Raw genomic sequence first — 16,739 nt, 5'->3', positions numbered from 1 at the left:
AGCCTCAGCTCTCTCCATTATATAAAATTTTCAGTGCTAGGTGAAACATAGATGCTTATATTAAAGGAAGTATTTGAATAGAAGATCGTAATTTTATTCTGAAATACTGAACTTCTGCAGAACTGTAGTTTCTCTTCTTTACTAAATATCTTTTGTGACTTACCTTAGGAAGACTATGGTGCTACAAATAAGCAGTTAGAAACTGAGTAATATTTTCATATCAACTTCACGTTTTTGGGGGGGTTGGGGGTTTTTTCCTCAATTTGGGGTTATTTTTAAGAAAAATGTGTGTTACTGTGCTAGAGCTGTTATAGGTAGTTGTCAGGTTGAAAATACAGCAGAGAATCTAATGAATGTTTCTGAAAAAGGAGATATAGTCAGTGATTTCTTTTACTGTAGATAATTTTTGAAAGTTGATCATCTTCTAATTGATTTTGTATATTTATATGTATGTGTAACTTCCAGGAAGATACATTTGGACTGAAAATCACAATTTCTGATGTGGTCAAGCAAGTAATTTCCCTGTAATGTCTTTATTTTGAAAACCTTTTTTTAAAGCTGCTTATCAGAAAGTGAGTGTATTGACCTTTAGTTGCAATTCAACTGAAACTAAACAGAAAAGCTTATTGTATATATAAGTATTTAAGGAAAGTAATAACATTTTATCATTTTAGGTTTTCAACAAGTTGTTGAGTCTGGCCAGTACTGCTTCATCTCAGAAGTTCCAGTCACACATGTGGAGTCAGATGTTGGTTTCCACATCTGGGTTTTTGAAATCTATCTCAAATGTCTCAGGCAAAGACATCCAACCTTTAATAAAGCAGTGGGTGTATCCTTTTTATTCTTTGTCTGGATTGTTAATATGGAGAATGAATTTTGTTTTTTAATTGGCACTATCAAAGGAACATGAAGAGGAGTATGAAACACATTTGCATAAAACAGTGAAGTACATTATTCTGTGAATTAGATGTATATGTGAACCACAGGTTCACAATCTTTTCATAGTCCTTTGAACTATGCTGGCTTTTTTGCATGTTCTGTACTAGAAGGGATTTCATTATTTTAAGGTTTCCTTTGAAAGAAGCACAGGAACTCTGCTGGAATTTAAGGCCAAATTATACTAAAAGGATTCCAGAGGACACTGCCCATAGAAATATGCTGAAGTTGGACATGGAAAATGCTATAGTCTAGTGCATTTTAATATGTGATTTCCAGTAAATCACCATGAAATAAGTAACCTAAAGCACAGACTATTAGTTTACAATATACTTTAATATCTTGGTAGCTTGTGTTAATAGTACAATTGCAAGTAAAATAAACCTCTGTCTGTTGATTCTTCAACAGACAGATTTTAGTGATATTAGTCAAGAAATAGGGTTTCTTATTTTGTATTGATATGAGGGGAAATTTGAAGTTGCTCCATTTAAGAGGTTTAATTGTTAGTTTTATTTAATGTGACTCCAGGCTAGAATTGTATGTGACTGCAGCAAAAACATACCTTAAACAAAAGTAGGTATTTGAGCTGACTTAACAATGTTCATGCATCTGAATATCTTAACTAAAAAGCACTGTATAATTAGTATTTATAGAGTAATTTGAGAGGTTAGTATTTTATTTGCATCAGAAGTATTCATAAAGTATACATACACATTATTCTAATTTCCATACTTCGCTGTGCCAAGCATTTGAGAAAAATAGGAGCTGTATTATGTACATATTTTCACACTGCAGCTACATCTAAATGTCAGTGTTACTATCAGAGCTGGAGGAATCTTAACTACATCTGTTCTGTAAGGAAGAAAGAATTGTAATTCATACATTTGGGGATTTTTTCACCTTCTCTGTACTTTGGCCCCAAGGCTGATCCTGTTAACTGTAACTTGCATCTAATCCTATGATTGCAACCTGCCTGCCATGCTTCAAACCCTGCTATTCCTGTGGCAGTAGATTTTCCACCTTGTGAGATCGTAGCAGGTCTCTATGTTGTTTGGGAGGAGATCTTACTGCTGTTAACTAGTGCTATCTTCTGCCGTTAGCAAGGGCTGCGTTGATGCTGAGTTTAAACCTTGTGCTGAATAAACCACTAAAAATGTCTTAAACTCTTACCTGATATCACTGAGCTTCATGAAGGCAGCCTCCACAAACAGAACCAGTCTGAGGTATTTAGCCAAATGGCCAAATTTTGGGAGAAAAGTTAATAACCCCTGTATGGTAAGAAGTGTCTTTGAATATGGAAGCTCCTCCCTTAAATGTTGGTACATGAAAGAACAGATTTTCCTTCCTTGCTTGTCAGAGACTTGTGAGAGTGTGCATTACACTAAAATGCTTCATTTTAGTATTTTTGTTTACTATAAGTAAGGTGTAGTAATGGCTGTCATACAGAAATGAATGATTAAATTATTCACAGGAAAAGTTGTCTTGAAGGAATCATTGCCCGAGCAAAAATGTAGAGTGAGATTGTTACTTTTTATCATTCATATTGTACACTCTCATGTATATGTGAACTCATATACACACACATGTGAATGCTCACATGGCCCAGTTTGAAAAACTGCAATAAAATAATGGAGTTAAATGTAGTGTGGGTAGAAAACAAACTGATGTCTACATTTTCCCCTTAGTTTTATTTAACTAAAATACATAGTAAAACAAACCATATACTGAAGTCTTACTCAATTACTTTCTCTGAGAGCATGCCAAGGACATTGGATGTGGTGGAGTCCAGAATAATTTTTCATAATGAATTTCTTCATACTAGGTGGTTTTTATTGCACTTCAGTTTTTCTTCATAAGAAACATGATTGGACATTAAAGAACCTAAACCCCTAGAATTTCGTGAATGAACATGGGTGTTTTCATTTCCAGATTTTCTTGGAATGGGTAATTCTAGGAATAAAGAAGCATAAAGCAAGTGTTAAGAATTGAGAATTATGGTTTTTTATAACTATTGCATTGAGCACTAGAATTCCTATACTGCTTATTAGGGATCAGAGTGGAGTGGTAAAATTTTATGGTAGCTTTGCATTTAATAGAAAACGGAATGTATTGGAATTGGAAATAAAACAAGATTACACCTCTCCTGGGACTCAGAAATACGTGGTAAGGTCCATTTTCTATATTTTACCTACACATACAAGTATGATGTGTACATTAATAAGCATAGGTTTAATGTTAATAACAAAATCTTATGAACTTCAAGGGTCCTCTTAAAGTGACAGTGCAAGAACTTGATGGCTCATTCAACCATACATTGCAGATTGAAGAAAACAGTCTTAAACATGATATTCCTTGCCATTCTAAAAGCAGAAGGTAAGAACTAAAATACTAACTGCAGGTATTTTTAGTATGGCTGTATGAAAACATACAGGGCATTTGGTGATAAATATATTCTTTTTCTTTCTTAGTCTTACTAAATAAAACTTACTTGTGATGTAAGTGGAAAATTTCTTACTGTTAGGGACAGCAGGAGACTTTACACAGTTCTTAATTATAAGTCATTTTGTAAAACTTTTATAAAGACCTAATTTATGTAGAATTAGTTGAATGAAGACTCTAATTAGTCAAATTATTCAAAATGCCTTTGAATGGGAACCACAAATTAGAGGGAAGACAAATGTAGGCCAGAGGAGTGCCTCAAGTGAAGGGGGTGCCAGGACTATTTGGTAAATCAAGGGAACAAGAAAAGTGACATACTTCCCAAATAGATTCTCTCCATTTTCTAATGCATTTTAATAATTACTTTGAATTCTGCTTCTCAAAGTTCTATGTTTATGTGTAATTGTAAAAATGGTGGAAGTAAAAATTATAGAAATGGATGCATAGCTCAAATTTGTAAATATTTTTTGCTGGAGAGAGCATTATGTTTTTATGTGATTAAATACACAGAGTACTTTTTGCAGTGCTTAACTCCATTTATAAACATATATTTGCCAGTCTGCTAAGTATACTTTTTTTTTTCTTTCTATTTTCTCTTTATTAATAGAAATAAGAAGAAAAAGATTCCACTGATGAATGGAGAAGAGGTGGACATGGACCTTTCTGCTATGGAGTAAGTTAGCTTGTTGGAGTTTCCCAGTGTGAGTCTGAGCCATGTTCCCCTTGTCTAAAGCATGCTGTTTCGAAGGATTGGATAATAATGTTGTACTTCATTATATGAGTGACCACTTCCAAAACTATCCCACATTTCTTTGTCTTCTTTGAGACTTTTTTGCTGTAGCTGGGGAAATGCTGGCAAAGTGTAAAAAGTACAGGTTGACCAATATAATCAGATTTTATAAAAAAACTTGGGCATGGTAGGGTGATGCAATAAATTACTTGACTCTAATACATTTCCAATGATACCTTTCAGCTGACTTTATAGGTAAAATGTAAACAAGAATTTGTTTGAAACTAAGAGCCATTTTTGTTGGATCTTGATGAAGACCATTTAACTGCCACTAATACAGACAAGTTCCTGAAATCTGTAATTACAAAAGAATTCTTCTAGATTAAAAATAATGATGAGGTGCTTCACACTGAAATCTACACTGTCATTGATTTCAGTTGGAACTGTTAAGATCTTTGGAAGCAAATTGTTGCTCAGTGTAAATACCTGCCTTACCATCCTTGACTTGGAACCAGTAGTGCCCTCAGAAATAGTGAAGGTGTTGGTATCTTGTTTTCTGGATGAGGGAAGTAAATAATCTGCTCTTGAAAGCCAGTGGTGGCTCTTTGAAGGATAGATTGCTTCACCTTAAAAATGTTGCAGATTCTCAAAATTTAACCTCATCTAATATATGATGAGAAAAAATTTTATGATGTACTTACATAGAGCAAGTTATTGCTGTCATTTTCGTATGACATTGGAAATAGGAATAATTTTAATTGTATTAAAGGATAATTACCCTAAATATTTGTGAGTATTTTTGATCAATTATGCTCAGGTCCCTGCTGTATTATCCTGAGATGAGACTTCAGGGATCTTAGAATGACCTTTGAACTGGTATAGAATTTTATGCAAGACACTTGCACTTTATCTGATAACCTAATCTGTGGCATGGTCATTCTGTTGTCTGGTTTGGACTCCTCTGCTGCAAGCATGTATGATAATACACATTCTATCCTATTTTCTAAGTCTTGTGTATACACACTTTCACTGTCTTTTCTTCTCTAGCTACTATCTTGATGGTAATTCTAGTTTTTCTACAAATGTATTCAGAAATACACATCATATTTATAATTATGCCCTTTTCATCATTCCAAACTCTCCTAATGCCATGTCGGTATTTTGGGGTTGTGATTTTTATGTGGAAAAATGACTAAGAGAATGTATTGCATAATTCGTGCTTCTTGCTTCCATAAATTATTTCTGCAGTCATGGTGCTGTGTGAATACTAAAGTGTATTACTTTTTTTTTACTAAAGCGTAAAATGCTTGTTTGGGTGGAATACAACTGGGTTATTCTGTCTGTAGCATAATTTTAATCCTGTTGGTTAATACTTTCACTTTTATCATCATTTATATCGTTACCCTTGTCAGCTTTCATCATAGCATGTGAGTGGTTGTAAAGGAGTTTCACATCTATTGATTAAAAAAAAGTGTATTTACCACCAGATTTTCTTTCTTGAATTTTTTTTTTTTTGTAGTCCTAACCTTTAGAAGGTGATAAAGTACTTATCAGTTAGGAAAATTGTTGCAACTGAGGAAGTAGAATTAAATACACTGAGATTATACAGTAGTTTACCATAAACAGAGATCTGTAGGTTAAAAATACTAAAACAGTGTTCACTTTGATGTATTAGAGGTTTGGACAGATTGCCCTGGGAGGCTATAGAATTGCCATCCTGGAAGCAGGAGATCGGACCAGAGACTTTCAAGAGTTCCCTCTAACCTATATTCTGTTATAGTTCTTTGAATTTAAATACTTTACAAATAACTCATAACAAGTTAGGAGATCTTTAGAATTTCTGTAGTCTTGAAATTTTATAAGCTATTACTGTTTTTCATGTCTGTCTTAGTGCTGATTCCCCCTTGCTCTGGATAAGGATAGATCCCGATATGTCAGTACTGAGGAAGGTGGAATTTGAGCAGTCTGATTTCATGTGGCAGTATCAGCTGCGATATGAGAGAGATGTGGTGGCACAAGAAGAAGCCATTCTGGCATTGGAAAAGTTCCCTACTCCAGCATCACGGCTTGCACTGACTGATATCCTGGAGCAGGAACAGTGTTTCTACCGGGTGAGAATGCTGGCCTGCTTCTGCCTTGCAAAGGTGAGGTTGTGTGGATGGGAGTAAGGGAAGAAATCCACTAGACTTTGTAAATGGCTGAAAATGGGTCAGAACTCATCACAGTTCCTAAATTGGCTTGATATTTAACTTCTTAAATTTATTTGCCAAGTATTTTTAACATGACAGATTTGAAAGGAAGGTTGTATTATTTTAGTCTGTAAATGGAGACTGCAGAAAGCTTTCATAATGGTCAAAATTGAGATGTCAGACATGAAAACCACAAGGGATTTTTCCAGATTTCATTAAGTGGCAGAAATAAAAGACTTTTGTTTAATTTTTTTTCAGAACCAAAGTATATTTTTTGTTATTTTACTGGGAAGTTCCTTGGCCAGTCTGTTGAGAACTCTGAAGTGCTGAAATTCATCTTTTTCTAATTGGAATTCAGATTGCTGCTTTATGTTGTTTCAGATTGAATAAGGTCACAAAATAAACATCAAGTTGGGCCACAATTAAATATTAAGAAGCCAAATAATTGCCTTGAAAAAGGAAGATCTTTTTTTTTCTTAGACATACAATTAGCATTAAGAATAAAAATGAGTAAAACCCTAATTTTACAATAACAGAAAAACAAGAATTTCTAAAAATGACATGTTGGTGACATACTTTTATGGACATGAAGACATTGATTGCCAATTTGTAGAGTTCAGATTATTGTCATAGAGCTTGCTTTCTGCTGTGTACCTGTTGGGAATAATTTCATTCCCATACAGAAATAAAATGTTTGGCCATATTTTGAAAATCAAAATCCAAATGTTTTTGACAAACTATTTTAATATTATGAAGCACTGATGTAAAACTGCCAGTGTATGTGCTAGTATTGGTGCTGCCAGTATCTGACTTAGAATATGCACTTTTCATGATGAATTCACTCGGAATATCTAATAGTGTATATTGCACAGGTAAATATTAAAAGAGCAGTTGTTGCAATATTTAAATGCAATAGTTTTTTTCTGTCTTTAACTTCTTAGGCAGTTGGGCTGCAGATAATCATTGCTGGTTTTGTTCAGTTGTAATTGTATGGAAAATCTTGGGTCTATGGATAAGGTGGTTGACTTACAGAAAAGAAGATAATAAGGCAAGCAAAAAGTTTGGCTGTGACATTAAATGAAGGTGAAGTAGCATGGCAGAACAGAGTTGTAGATATATTTATGTAAGTTACCTGGGAGGAAAGTGTAATACATTCTGTTACTTATTCCAACATCAGGACATTAATGAGAGTAACTTCCTATTGTCATTGAGTTTAATTTTCTCAGCTTGTAAATACTCAGGATCTGTATTCTTTATTGAAAAAAGCCAAGTCACTCGTGGTTATTCGGAAGGAGGGTACTTTTTTGTTGGTTTGCAGTTTCTAGCTGGGTTGCAGTTACTGTTGTCAAATGTTCTTGGTGTACTCATGTGAGACAGAGAAATTATACGTGACAATGCAGTTATCGAATTTACTACACTTTCTTGGTATATTTCATTGTAAAAAAGACATCAGTCTCTCAGCCATGAAGTATCCAGGTGACATATTAAATCCTCATTGATAAATTAAGAGATATGTGTGAAGATACATGCACACACACTGTGCTGAGTCCTTCAGGACAAAAATACAGAGAAAGCAGCAAATAATGTCACAATCTTAATTCCTGAGAGTACACAAACTGATTTCCCAGTTCAGATCCATTGCAGTGTGGGTGATGTGCTATAAACTTTACGATAGGAACACTACCACCACAAACTTCTCCCTCCCAAACATTGAGGAGTTTCATAGATGTGCATGAGAGTTACACCTTAGTCTACTTTTTCATGCTGTGCTAAATTGAATGGAGAATGCAGAAATGGAGTGTGCCTCCTGCCTTTTTAACTAAAAATAATGCAAGAAACACCACTTGTGTTACTGTGTGGGGAATGCACAGATTCATTTAGTTCAAAGTGTGTAATGTCTCAGTAGAATAAGTAGAAAAATCAGATTCTGTCAGTAAAGAGAAATTCAAATGAGTCGGAACACATTATAAGACAAAAAAAATACTGAAATGATGATGATTTAACTACTGTTGATTTTACTTGAAAATAGTTGTTCATCTACGGACTTTGTGAAATGAAATGCTTAAAATAAGAAGTTAATGTTTAAAAATGTACACCCTGATATTAATGGAATAGTGAGTATTTTGTAAACATAGTAAACTTTGATATTTTGGGGATTGAGTTGTACTGGACACTGCTACATAAATTTCATATTTGCAGTTTTAAGTTCTTTATCATGGTTTCTAAGCAGTCTTCGGGATTAATCTTCATCTGCAGGAAGAATTATTGTAGCTTTCAGAAAAAGCTGTACCTGCATCTTTAGTTCAAACACTTCCGTTATTGCAAAGGGAAGATCGAGCCTGTCTGCAGTATTTTCCCTCTCTGACTTTCCTTTGAAGCCTGGATTAGTGGGAAGATGGTTTTTAGTAACAGAGCACCCATCTTCCACAAAAGCAATGGTGAAATGGATTGCTGTGCATGTTCAGATAGCCTCTTGCTTTTCCTTCACTTAATGCATATGCAATAACCTTTGAAACAAGCTAAATAATTTGGAAGGAAGTCATCAAATTCAGTTTTTTCTTTGTGAAAACAGATTTTTCCTTAGTTTGTGGTGGGTCTGTAACAATGGAAATTCCTGCTACATTGTAGGGTGCATTGGTACCATTTGTTTGTGTGCACACACATCAGGCAGATTAACCATCAGCAGACACAGGTGTCCTTGTCTGCAGACTTTCAGTGCTCCATACAGCAAATGTATGAAACCCAGGATGCTGGAAAGGCACAAAAAGCAGTTTTGTCTTTGTGGAACCTTAACTGCCTTACACCAAAGCAGACTATAGTAATAAATAGTTCTCAGTGCACAGTCTTTTAGTGCATTACAATTAAAGTTAGAAGGAGCTGCCTTGTCTTAATTTTAGAGGTGGTCTTTAATTCATAGGGTGGCTGAGACCTATTTTAAAGTCTAGGTTGAGGTTACTGGCAGGGTAAATTTGGGAAGTTGGTATTGCAAAATCCCCTTCCATCACTGGCTTCTGTAAAGTCAGAGAACTTGGCATAGTAAACACAGAATTTTCATCTAAAATACATAGAAGAGAAAATAATTAAGAACAGAAGTTTATCATGGAAGGATAGTTAGTTGCAGATGTCTTCCAAATGGAACCATTTTCATAAAACTTACCTTTAACGTAGAGAAGATATATTGGGAATGTCAGTGAATACTTAGCTAATATAAGATAGTACACTCATGAAAGTAACTATCTGTTTAAAGGAGAGAATGTTCTTGGCAATTATCCTTTTTGATTATGGGAAATGTGTACTTTTTTACAGCCAAACTAAACTTGCAGTGGTCATGTTAATACAGTTTCCCTTCCCCCCTACTTACTCAGATTGCAAATTCCATGGTAAGTACGTGGACGGGACCACCAGCCATGAAGTCACTCTTTACCCGAATGTTTTGTTGTAAGACTTGTCCAAACATTGTGAAGACCAACAACTTCATGAACTTTCAAAGCTACTTTCTTCAAAAGGTAAAATTTATTTTTCTCAATGAATGTTTTAAAAGAATTGTCGAAATACTAAAATGTTCCCACAGTTGACAATTACAGGAACATGGATCGCCCAAGCCTCAATTATTCTGTAATAAAAGTCAAAGTAACTAATTCTTTCTCATATGGCTTCAGTTGTTCCTTCTTAGTAAAAAATCAATTAACAAATATTTAGTAATTTCTTCTGAGTAGCTGAAGTTAAATTAGCAGTTTCTTCAGGAGAATGGAGAATTTTATGTTATTATATAATAATTATTTGTAATTATTTCTGAGCTCGTTCTTAAATAACACTGTAAGGAAGATACTAATTTTATCTTTTAAGTGAATTCAGCAACTGCCTTTATTCTTTAATAGCAATTATACCATACTGCAAGTAAAGTCTTAAAATTCTTATATTGGTGGGCTTTTTAGTTCAAGACATTGGATAATCCTTCTTGCCCTCTTCTTTCTGTTATCAAATCACATATCACTGCTGCTTATTTTGGTGTTAGCACAGTTTTTTTTACTGTAATCTATAATTTTTGGTTGTTCATTGGATAACAAAACTAATTACAATGTTTTTCTCTCAAGATTCACTTTACTGGGTGATTGAGTTCTTATTTCATAGATTTTGTATTACTGATTTTATAGAAGACTCAAATTTTGGTTTTTTACTCTGTCCAAAACTGTTTCATCCTTCCTGTCATTCTTGGACCTTCTTTTTGTATTTTTCTGCTTTTTTTGTCATTGTTCATTCTTTACCACTAAATCTTCAATTTTTCTCCCTTTTTAATCCTGTGTGCCAAGTTTGACTATCTAGAGTAAGATTCCTAAATCTATGTCAAGTGGAGCCTAGACATCTGCTTAGCTCATTCTAAAATAAATACCTAGTCAGAGTAGCACCTGTCTGGCTAGTAATTCTTCAGGCTTCATTGACCCTGTTGGGTCTATATGTCTCAGTCAAAGTGGAAGCTTAGACATTGTGTCTACATGAAACACTCAAATTCAGTGTCTATCTCAAAATAAATTCCATCATCATTTTCTGTGTATCACTGGTTTTCATTTGATACTTTTTTAATAGTGTCTTGACTTGGGAGTCTGGTTTTGGATATACTTTTTCTTTTTTTTTCCAAATAGCTGTACTGTCACTAATTACTGAACAACAACTACATAGTTTATTTGATCTGAAAATTATACTTTCAAAAAGTATGTAAATACAACTTTTCAGACACTTGCTATTGTAAATTTGTTAATTGCTGTTTTTCAGGATGTACCTCTTTCCAGTGTATAACTATCATTTCCTTAATGTAAAGAGTGATGTTAGTATTAATTTTATTACACAGACTATGCCTGTTGCCATGGCCCTTCTGAGAGATGTTCACAACCTTTGTCCTAAGGAGGTTTTAATGTTTATTTTGGATTTGATCAAGTATAACGATAACAGGAAGAATAAGGTAAAGACTGTGTTTATTTTAATCTCTTACTTCTTTTTTTGTTGAAAAAAGTTTTAGTTAATACCTGCATGACGTTTGATACCACTACTGTAAATACCTGGCTCAGAGTTGATGCAAAGGTGATGTGCTAAACTAAATGGTAAATGTTAGAGAATGTTCTGTAACTGACATTCTGTGGTGGCACTTCTTGGATATTTCAAGCTCTGTGTGCTTGTTTGACTTACTAAGGACCTGCCTGTGGCACACATACTTTCCTTGCTTTACTCTTTTTCATTAAAAATACCCAAGTGTTTGGAGAGAATGTAGCATGCAAAGTTAAGCACTGGTTTTTATGATGGTTTTTTGACCTTGAAAAGAATATTTGAAAGAGCAAAGAAAGGAAATAATCTTTTTTTAACAATATACAGGACTCTGGGTTTCTGTGTTTTGAATATCAGTTCTAGTTCACAGAACTGGATTGTCTTCATCTAGTTAAATAGCAGCTGAACCACAGGTTAATATTGTTCCATCACTAAACTGAAACATCTGGGTTGGAAATGTCACCTCAAGTTCCTTCCCACACAGACCTCTTCTGAAGGAGGATTAGATGACCTTTGAGATCCTGAGATGATAGAGAATTCTAGCTCAGAGCCCATCATAATCTTCCCAATTAAGTATCCAAAGTTAAGTGGAACCAGTCTGATGTGTCTTAAGCCTAATTTTTTCTTGTGTGTAGAACACATACTGTAACAACACTTGTTGCTTATTACTGAAATAAGGATGATGGAGGGTGGAGAGGTAGAGAGTTGGACACATGAATCAGTAGTCACAGAAAGGGGTGAGGTGTCTGACATCTTCTTACCACTGAGGGAGAGATCCAGCCTCACTTTTCCACATCCCTTCTGCACATGCTTGACATCTTCTGCTGGATCTGACAGATGTGGGGCTTGTTTAGGTTAAAGTAACTTAACACTCAAATCCAGTACTTCTTTCTGCTTTTGTAAATTTTATTTTTATACTTTTTGCTGCTTACTAACACAACTAACAGATGCAAAGGCCAGCATAACAGAAGGGGTGAAACTACGAGCCCAGGTAAGAGGGGTGGATGAAGAAGCGAGATTTTCTTCACTAAGCAGCAGTGAGCTCATTAGTTCACTTCAGAAGCTCATGAAGTTGCTGGCTGGATTAATGGTATGATTTTCAGAACTAATTTTTTCCTGTTTTGCTTTCTCATGCAGTGTTTCCCACTGTCTCGGCTTTAAGATCTGTTCTGTAACAGAGTTTAAGCATTTCTTAGCTTTGAAAGAATATATATCATTATATTTTCTTGTGTTAAATGTTGGTTTTATTTAGTTTTCAGACAACTACTATCGTGCTGAGCTGATTGATGCCCTAGCCAACTCTGTAACTCCCGCAGTCAGTGTGAACAATGAAGTTCGAACATTGGATAACTTAAATCCTGATGTACGACTTATTCTTGAGGAAATTACCCGTTTTCTGAATATGGAGAAGCTTCTTCCCAGTTACAGACATACTATTACAGTCAGGTAGGGTTTAATGACACTACTTTTCTTGGGTTTTATGTACCTTTCTGTAGTTAGCTTTTGAGATTTTAGCTTGTTTGTCTTAATCTTAAATGTCAAATTCCTTTCAAGTTTCAAAAGCTGATAAATGCAAGTTTGTCTTGATTGCTTTATTTTTCAGCATTAATTTCTGTCAGTGTAGACTTTTAATAACAGGTTGATCGTGCCATGCCTCTTTAAGAAGAGCATTTATGAAAGTTTTGCCTTGTAACAGTAACTGTAGAGCACACACATCATCTGAGCTGTGTTTTCTCTAAATTTTTATGGCTTTACTGAAACCAAGCAATGGATTTGACAGGGTGGAGAATTTAATTTGTGTTTCTGCCTGATTCAGAGGTAATAAGAGCTGTATGTTAATGCTGTGAAAATAATTGTAACATGGAAATCATGTTAATATGGATAACATAATTCAGAAAATCTTCAGTATTCAATTTGGGGAAAGGTAGTTTTGTTTTTCTTGGCTGGTATTTCATAAACCTGATGTAAATTTTCTCTTTCTACCATGTCTAGCTGTTTAAAAGCTATTCGAGTGCTTCAGAAGAATGGTCATGTCCCAAGTGATCCTGCTCTCTTCAAGTCGTACGCAGAATACGGGCACTTCGTAGATGTACGAATAGCAGCATTGGAGGCTGTCGTTGACTACACAAAAGGTACTTTTTTCCAATTATTTTGACATTTTTTAACAATTCTCATACAAATGTAGGGCTTACCTCATTAATATTAGGTTGAAATTGTGTCCACCAGAAGAGCTTGTATGATGACAGCTGTATTAATAAGAAACTGAGATTTCTATTGTTGCTTTGTCTCAGCAAGTATAAGTGTGATGAAGATGTGCTGAACATTGTTTCTCAGTGCTTTGCAAATTGAATCAGATACCAAAGTTTTGAAATAATAAGTGGCAGTAAGGGGATTTGGTAATTTCTCTTGAACACTTCAGTGACTTTGATTTAGTTGATTTCAGCCATAATTTCTAGTCAAAGTCCTTGATTTTGCTTTACCTTTTTCCTAATATCTTTATTGTGCTTTTTGCATGCATTTTATGGTTATAAATATTGGAAACAGATTATTGTAGAGATATTTTGGCTGATTATGTTTTGCCATTCCTTATGCATAGCTTATGTTTATGAGATGTTTACATTCTTTTAATATTGCCTTTATCCAAGTTGACTATTGCCGGTCCATGAAAAAAAAAATCAAACGGGGCAGTTTCTTAAATGTATTGTAGTTAAAACTCAATCCTGACAGATTTCTAATGCAGTTAGAAATTACAGCTTCAGTGATTTGCATTCCATAAAGTTAATTTAGTATTATATTGCCCCGTTCATTTATTTGGGTTAGTCTTTCTTTGTTCAGCAGATTTGTAATACTTTTGTGTTTGAAGGTTTATACCTTTCAGAGTGGCCAAATCCTTCAGTTCTTCCTCTGTAGCAGACTGGTGGATGTAGATTTCTAATTATTCTGTCTCAGATTTCATGGGTTTGTTTTGTTTTCAGGGTAAAGGAGAGTTTCCTTTGCTTGTTACATGAATAATTGTTTTCTCCCTTTTTTAAGGGCTGTATTACTTTGACATTACTCCTGTTATTCTATCCAAAGACTTCTCAAACTAGATGAGCAGTGGGAGGTTTTAAGGTAGTTAGATTCTTTGAGTGAATGCATTCAGTGGAACTCAGGCATCCGCTCACAGACTGAAACCAGGCTGTCATTCCAAACAGCGGGTAACTGTGAGGGAGCCTGTGTGCTGAGCAGCACTCAGGCTCCCTCCTGTAATCCACCAGACACTCTGTATCCATAACCCACTGCACATAGACCATTTGGTAATCCTGTGAGTGATAAAAGCTAGAATTCACAATTGTGCTAGTGCTATACATATCTCTCATTGGTGGGCTAATTGCTTTATTCCACCCTTCATAGAATGTTCATGGAAAGATTTGCTGGAGAATAGAAAGCTTACTCATCAGCTCTTTTCCTTTAGAATAATGTCACTAATTCATTCCACCCTTTGGAAAGACAAACTGATAGAAATAATGTTTTCTCATTAAATTCTTGACCTTTTATGGATGGTATTTATAGTTAATAAGTGGCTTGGATAAGAAAGCATACTACAAGGTAATAAAGTACATCTTTAAAACAGTTGATCAAATGGGGTCCTGTATAAGCAAGATAGTAGGGTAAGTTGCTTGAAACCTTGTACAGGAAGCTAAAACTTGAATGGTAAAAAGTAGATTACTTGAAATCAGTGGTTGAGATGATGAACAGAGTTTTTGACAGAGCTCACTGTGAGATCTGAAAATGACAGACCAGAATACTACTGCGCCTAACTGCCTTGCCCCTTGCCAACAGCTTTTTCTTGGATGCAGAGGTAGCAGATGCAAATACCTATCTGCTATAAAGTCACTACAGTTCACCACACAGCCTAGTGTCTAGCTGGTCATCACTGTCATTTCTCCAATACAAGCTTCCAGCACTGAACACAGGAGCTTCTGCTCCTGCTGTAAGACTGGTGAGTTTTTGGTGGAGGGGTGATCTGGAAACACAGTTTGCTAACTGACTTCTTCCACTACCCATAGAGAAGCTAGCAGTGCTTGCCTTGCAGAGCCCTAAACCTGGCTTTAGAAGGAGAAATGATTGGCCATGTGTTGCCAAGAGATCTGGTTCTTGTTCCCAGTTACCTGGTTTCCAGTTCACACTGGATGCAAACCAGCAGCTATCAAAAGCCTGTTGCTTGTGCCAAAGCTGGCTTTTAACAGTTCTTGTAAAGGAAGCTGACAGATTTTGTAATTTCCATAAAAAGGAAAGTCTGTGTTTTCTGGGTGGAACTTTTAGAGTAGGAATAACACTACCTTGTTTTAAGTTACTTGAAAAGAAATAATTTCTCCATGGAACTGAATAAGTTGTTTTCTTTGCCATTAATAGCAAGGGGTTTTTTCAGACATGGTAACTTTTTAAAATGCTTGAGGCAGCATACAAGGGCTTTGACAGTTTATCTAAAGTGGCTTGAAGTGAACAGAGTTTATTGACTTTTAAAAGTTAACTTGTGAGAGCTGTATGACTATTAATAGTTATTTGCATGGAACAAGGCAGTTGCATACTTAAAAGAGATAACCACAAACTATTCTAAATAAATAACCATTATCAAATTTGATGAACGTTAAACTTCAGTGTCAGAGATGGTCTGCTGCAATTGAGAACTGAGACAACACTGCTTGTAATTTGAAAAAAAATCACAAGGGGATTTTTGTTTCTGAAAGCAATGACTTGTGTTTATATCTATCAGAAGTATGAAAATCTACACATGCTGCTTTTCCCACAGCCTTCTCCTAGACAAACTGGCAAGCTACAGACAGGATGGGTGGTCAGTGCAGTGGGTAAGAATTCAGGTCATGGGCCACACTGAGAGCGTGGTGATCAGTGGTTTTTACTCAGGCTGGCAGTCTGTCACAAGTGGGTCCCTCGGGGAACATCTTCAGAAATTATGTGGAGAACATCACTGAAAGCAGCCTCACCAAGTTGGTTGATGACAAAGCTGGTTGTGAGGTGGACGTAGCGGAAGGGAGAGACATCTCACAGAGAGACCTGGGCAGGCTGGGAGAGCGGGTGAGCGACTACTGGATGAAGTTTAACAAGTGCAAGGTCCTGCACCTGGGACAGCATAACCAAAGAGCCCAGAACAGGCCAGGATCTGTGCTTGGGGAGCAGCATCACTGAAAGGGACCTGCGGTCTTGGTGGATAACAAGCTGACCTCGAGTCAGCAGCGTGTGGCTGCAGCAAATCAGATCCTGGGCTGCATCTGCAGGGGCAGTACTAACAGAGACAGAGATGCGATCATCCCACTCTACTTTGTACTCAGTCTGTACTTCCAGCAGTGTGTATAGTTGCAGCCCTCACAGTTCAAGAAAGTTGTGGGCAGACTGGGGTCCAGAGAGGG

At 35.7% G+C, this 16,739-nt stretch overlaps 1 protein-coding gene across 2 annotated transcripts in view; it reads left to right on the top strand.

Moving 5' to 3' along the window:
- The window catches only part of TAF2 (TATA-box binding protein associated factor 2), a 60,979-nt gene that overhangs the window by 23,033 nt on the left and 21,207 nt on the right, over positions 1-16,739 (top strand). For both annotated transcript variants that reach the window (XM_042036582.1, XM_042036581.1), the window contains exons 12-20: positions 675-829; positions 2,985-3,099; positions 3,200-3,309; positions 3,983-4,048; positions 5,997-6,249; positions 9,660-9,800; positions 11,141-11,251; positions 12,584-12,777; positions 13,324-13,463. In XM_042036582.1, coding sequence (XP_041892516.1) covers positions 675-829; positions 2,985-3,099; positions 3,200-3,309; positions 3,983-4,048; positions 5,997-6,249; positions 9,660-9,800; positions 11,141-11,251; positions 12,584-12,777; positions 13,324-13,463 — 1,285 coding nt within the window. The remainder of the gene's footprint in view (positions 1-674; positions 830-2,984; positions 3,100-3,199; positions 3,310-3,982; positions 4,049-5,996; positions 6,250-9,659; positions 9,801-11,140; positions 11,252-12,583; positions 12,778-13,323; positions 13,464-16,739) is intronic.

The sequence above is a fragment of the Corvus kubaryi genome, unplaced genomic scaffold (assembly GCF_017639235.1).
Source record: "Corvus kubaryi isolate FWS band 111438036 unplaced genomic scaffold, C.kubaryi_AGA036_p1.0 37385, whole genome shotgun sequence".
NCBI lineage: Eukaryota > Metazoa > Chordata > Aves > Passeriformes > Corvidae > Corvus > Corvus kubaryi.
The sequence above is the reverse complement of the archived record's forward strand: the minus strand, read 5'-3'. Positions and strand labels throughout refer to the sequence as shown.